This window comes from Nestor notabilis, unplaced genomic scaffold (assembly GCF_000696875.1).
Source record: "Nestor notabilis isolate BGI_N333 unplaced genomic scaffold, ASM69687v1 scaffold26311, whole genome shotgun sequence".
Classification (NCBI taxonomy): Eukaryota; Metazoa; Chordata; class Aves; order Psittaciformes; family Psittacidae; genus Nestor; species Nestor notabilis.
Genome location: NW_009916430.1, coordinates 415 through 5,718, shown reverse-complemented (window position 1 = coordinate 5,718; position 5,304 = coordinate 415). Strand labels below are relative to the sequence as shown.

Below are 5,304 nucleotides of genomic sequence, written 5' to 3'. Positions count from 1 at the left end.
GCTGAACCACCGAGCTGAAAGGCTTGTGCTTGAGGCCTGAAACTGAGCAGGCAGCTGGTCACGAGCAGTGCTCCTTTGGGAGCAACACTGGGTCTGGTACCACTGAGTTACCTTCCAGCAGCTGGAGGAGAGTTTCAGATCACACCACACCAGAGGTGAATGTGCTGGAAATGAGCTACCAAGAGGAGAAACCTCAGCAGGCTGGGCTAACACGAAGCACAGAGTCCTGCAACAACCCAAGCAGCAGCACGAGGGAGGTGTAATGGCTGTGGTATACTCCAAATATACCCACAGTGTCCTCTGAGGGGAAGGAGCAGTCTGGGGGGCAGCAGGAGCCACAGTGGGACCCGTGTCCTGGTGACTCCACTCAGCACTTACGGAGCAAAGTTGCAGCACTGTGTCAGTTCTGCATCACCCCTTCCAGTGTAGGGGGACACTGCAGGACTGGGGAGAGCCCAGGCAAGGGCTACCAAGGCCATGAGGCTGAACCCCTGACATGGTGAAGAAACATTATTTGTTCAGCCTGGATAAGAGGTGGCTTGGGGACACCTCCCCACAGTTTTCCAGCACCCAGTAACACGGAAGGTAAGAGGAACTGTTCTCACAAGGCTGCACAGTAAAGGACAGAGACCACAGCAGGACTGGCTTCAGCTCAGATCCCATCTGGGTAACAGCAGAAAACTCTTCGCCATGAGAGAAGTTAAACATTGGTGACATCTCCCCTCACTAGGAATACTCAAACCAGGCAGGTCCCTGCACAGCCTAACCCAGGGGCCTGTTCTACAGCAGGTGGGAAGAGACAACCTGCAAAGCTCTCCTCGAGCTGACCACCAGCACTGAGGACCCTCAGAAACATATTAACTGAGAACCAGGAGCACCAAAGCAGCCGATCCCTTCTCAAAGGGTTCTCCAAGTGCACGAGAGCCAGGAGAGTGTTTCAAACTGGAGTCCACCTCCGGGAGCAGCTGGGTCCAACACCGCGGCGCGCCGGGGGCTGCAGCCGAGCTCACCTCGTTCACGGTGACCTTGGCACTCCTGGCAATCTCCTCGAAGGTGAGCTGCCTGTGGTTGGCTGGGCGCGTGAACGTCATCTGCAGCCAAGCAAAGAGGAGAACAAGTGAGCCCTGGCCCCGTGCTGCCCTGCTGAGCTCGGCCCGCCCCAGCTCCGGCGCTGCCCCGCTTCCCCCAGGCTACTGCACGGACAGACACACCGATGTGAGCAAAGGAGCAGCGCCGCTGCCTCCTGCACCCCACGCTGGGGCAGCCGCACAGCCCCAGCCCATCAGCCTTGGCAGAACCACCTCAGCACAGTCAGATCCCTGACACAGCACAGGGCCCTGGGGTGGTAACACTGGTTCACAGTGACACACCAGAAGTGGAATGTACAACACATCAACACATGCACATTGGTACGTGGGTATATATGGACATACAGTATGCTTCAGATAACTTGATATTGAGTATTTGAAGACGACCCAGGGCCAGGGAGGTTTATTTGGTCACAACAGAGGCAAAGCCTTCAAGTGACAGGAAAGGAACAGTTTGAACATTCAGGTTACCTGTCCGAGGAGGGATTTCCAGTCCTTCGGACACTAAGATTTGTAGTGTGTTTTAGAAAAACCTTTGTTTCCAGAACATACTCTCAGAGTTATCCCTTCAGGTACCATCCTCAAAACACAAAACTTGCTCTTTCCTTCCCCACCTGCACATCCTGCCTGAAACTGCTCATCCCTGGGACTCCCAGCAACTAGTGCACACAGCACCGAGCTTTTCCCCAGCAGCACTTGCCTTCTGGCACCATCTAGAGGCAACATTGGCAGCCAACTACTTAAACCCACGAGCTCCTGTGAGGTGAGTGAATGAACACAGCAGGGAACAGGCTGTTTCACCCCCACCAAATGGCAGCTGGAGCAGCCCCTTCCCATCTCCCACGTCTAACAGACCCCAGCTCTTGGCTCACCTCCATAAGACATAACAGCTGAATCTTCTGCAGCAGCAGCGCCTCGTTTGCAGCCAGATCTGGCTGGAAGGGGATGGAATGGAACAGTAAATTCATTACTACTTTGACACAAGTCAACCTGTGAACTACAGCTCACCTGTCAGTGATGCCTGGTGCAGCCAGTGCAGTCAGCACCCAACACCACTGCTCTCCTTAAGCTTCCCAGAACACAAGGGAAAGCCACTGTCTCACGCTGGAGCAGTTCAATACTGGGAGTGAATGGCACTATGGAAATGACAGCAGGGATTATCTCCCTCTGCAGGACCACATGATGCGTTTGCTTTGCCCTCATTTCACAAGAGATTTCTCTTTACTTCTCCCGATCAACCAGGCACAGAGTAAAGCCAATAACTAACACCACATATCAAGGTGAATGTGCAGTGACCAGAGTCAGGAATTCTTCAGGTATGGATTCAGTGTCCCAGTGCCCTCTGTAAGCCCGTGCCCAGGCCTGCAGCAGCAGAACAGCCCTGCTCACCTGCTGGCCCCACGCTGACTTCAGGCCCTGGAAGGTCTCGACATTCCCGCTGTTGAAGGCGTAGAGGGTGTCAATGAGCCACTGCCGGTCCGTGCTCCTCAGTGACTCCAGGACAGGGTGCATGAGCTGCAGCACAGGCAGGGTGGTGTTAACGGGGTAGAATCAGTCCCTGAGAACAGCTGAAGTGCTGCATCAGCAACTTACCAGCTCCCCAAAGTTGTAAACTCCTTCTCCCAAGAGCCCGGCCAGTCCCAGGGTAAAGGCTCTCTCCTGCTGCTCTGATACTGGGGGAGAGCCAACACAAAGCAACAGTGTGGGTGAAGCAGCACTTAAGCCCCACCAACCCCTCCTCAGCCTCCTCTCTGTGCCTGCATTAAATCACTCCCAGCCTCCTCCTCCCCCAAGCCTGAAGCTCAGCCTGCAGTAGCCACAGCAGCAGCACAGAAGAGCCACTGTTTGAATCTATAGTGAGGATTTGAGGAACTAGAACAAACTCTCTCCTCTAGGGGGAACATTTCCCCCCTCCCATCACCTCAGTGCAGCTCAGGAGCACAGTCCTACTCAGCCATTCTTCTTGTGGGTTCTTCTTTGTAGCTAAACCCCGGCCCAGCTACGGCCAATTCAAAGGCCTTTACTTAGACTGAAGAGATAAAGCAAAGACAGAAAGCTGGGGCCTCCTGTGCTGGGCAGAGGAGTTACCCGGCAGGTCCTTGACATCAATGCAGCCCAGGAACCGCAGAGCATCCTTGTAGTAAGAGGCGTGGTTCCCGATGGTCTGGTAGTACTTGCTGGAGAGGTCATAGAAGCGGCTGTGAACTGAGGTCACCCCGGGCAGGTTGTTCAGCATCTCCTCCACCTCCTCAATGGTCTCCTGGAGGAGGGTGAAGACCTGGTTGTGAAAGGTGAAGGTGCCCTCACACACACCCCGCTCCCAGCCTAGATCACTATGTAAGGGCTACAGCAGCCTCGTGTGGGCCACAGGTAACAGCCACGTGGTAGCAGAGAGGCAGACGAGGGCACAGCCACTACACAGCACTGAAGGTAAAGCTGTAGTGTTCTCCTCTGGCACAGGAGTTGGCTAAAAATACAAAACAAATCCACACCTCCCAGAACACAGCCCTGCAGCTGTACCTGCACGTACAGACATGCTTTACATGCACCTACAGCCACCAAACCCATGAAATCTGTGCTTGCTCTGAGCAACATAAAGCTGCACCACACAAACACTCATCTCAGGTCTCAGAGAGGCTTCTAAACAAAGCCAAGAGGTGAAACCCCAACGTGCTTAGCGCAGGGAAGGATGCACTGGTCCAGGCGTGGTCAGCAGCTCACCAGCAAGCAGCAACACTGCTGAACTCATGAGACCCTCCAAAGCTGCGGCTTGAACAGGTCAAAGTGTTTGTCCCCACTTCTAGTGGTGCACATCAATGCTGCGGTGACCAGCAACAAGCAACCGCATCTCAAATGCTGCACCGGAGCCTCACTGAAACCTCAGAGATTTGGCCAGAATCACTATATATGCTTTTATATGGCCTACAAGATGTAAGGCAGACCTGCAGGTCCTCCCGGCAACCCCAGGAGCTGCAAATCGATCATCTGCTCACCCGAACCCAAAGAGCCCAGCCACAGGCACGGCCACGCTGTGGTGTGGTGACAACACTCAAGTCTCCCCCTCACCTTGGTGACCTGGAGGTCTCCAATGTTCAGCTTCAGTGCCCCAATGGCTGTTTTACACAGAATGACAGCTTCATCACTGCTCTTCACCTGCAGGGCACAGACACACGTGCTCAGAGGTGCCCCCAGCCCTGCAGCCAAGGGGCCCTTCAACCCAGGCTGTGCTGCACCTGGTAACATGCTCCTGCGCCACAACGCAGAGCTGCTGGTGGCACTCTCCAGCACAGGTTTAACACACACACATCCACCTCCCTCAGCTGTACCACAAATGCCCACGTGGAAAACCATTCCTGCAAGTGAACTGCCAGAACAAGCAGTTGCAAACATACCTTTTCCCGAGTCTTTTCCAGGAAAGTAAGGGCCACGTTGGGATCTGAAGTAGAGGGGAAAACCAGCAATATCAGGAATTCCTGATGGAACTAAATCTCAACCTACAAATAGATCCTTTTTCAGGACTCATGAAGACAGGAAGGTGTTTTCTATAGTTTACTGCCCAGAGGTGCTGCTCTCTGCAGCCCAGCCTTGCTGCTCACCAGCCTTTCCTCCAGCAAAGAGCAGACCTGCTACTCCATGTAGCAGCAATTACTTACACTTTCTGAGCTGATGTTCTCCCCTTTCAATACACCAGAAAGGCAACAGGCTAACACTGAAGACTGAAGGTTTAGCTGTTACTATTAACTAGGTAATACCTGTTACTATTAACTGACACCTTCACAGGCATAAGTTGCTAAAAACACTGTAAGTAGGAGGTGAGGACACTTACCTGTCATCTGCCTGACCACATGGAGAATGATCTCCACCAGGGACAAGGGGTTCACCCTGGAACACAAAGCTCACTGTCAGAGTGGTGTCGGGCAGCAGGAGGTGACTGAGGGCTCCAGCAAACAAACTCACCTGTGCTCAAACTCACTGATGAAGTTCTCATACAGCTGCAGACACAGAGACACCAACAGTCAGGGCAAGAGGGTATTTCAGTTCAGCTCCAACACCCCTTTTCACCGTGTTCCAATTCATTTTCCCAGCAAAGCAGAGAGCATCCAGTAGGGATGTGTGCTCTGTACAGAACCCAGGAGCCAAAACCTGCTCATTTCAGCCAATTCTCTCCCTGTAGCCTCCTCCTGACTGCAGGGAGAGGTTCAGGATTCACCACATC

General features: G+C 53.5%; 1 protein-coding gene across 1 annotated transcript in view; it reads right to left on the bottom strand.

The window, feature by feature from the left end:
• Positions 1 to 5,080, bottom strand: part of PSMD13 (proteasome (prosome, macropain) 26S subunit, non-ATPase, 13) — a gene marked incomplete at its 5' end in the record, with an annotated part of 6,714 nt that extends 1,634 nt beyond the window's left edge. Inside the window, 9 exons of the mRNA XM_010024581.1 lie at positions 1,011 to 1,091; positions 1,961 to 2,023; positions 2,478 to 2,603; positions 2,682 to 2,761; positions 3,177 to 3,348; positions 4,155 to 4,241; positions 4,481 to 4,524; positions 4,915 to 4,970; positions 5,046 to 5,080. Of these exons, the coding sequence (XP_010022883.1) occupies positions 1,011 to 1,091; positions 1,961 to 2,023; positions 2,478 to 2,603; positions 2,682 to 2,761; positions 3,177 to 3,348; positions 4,155 to 4,241; positions 4,481 to 4,524; positions 4,915 to 4,970; positions 5,046 to 5,080 (744 nt within the window). The remainder of the gene's footprint in view (positions 1 to 1,010; positions 1,092 to 1,960; positions 2,024 to 2,477; positions 2,604 to 2,681; positions 2,762 to 3,176; positions 3,349 to 4,154; positions 4,242 to 4,480; positions 4,525 to 4,914; positions 4,971 to 5,045) is intronic.
• Positions 5,081 to 5,304: the final 224 nt, after the last annotated feature.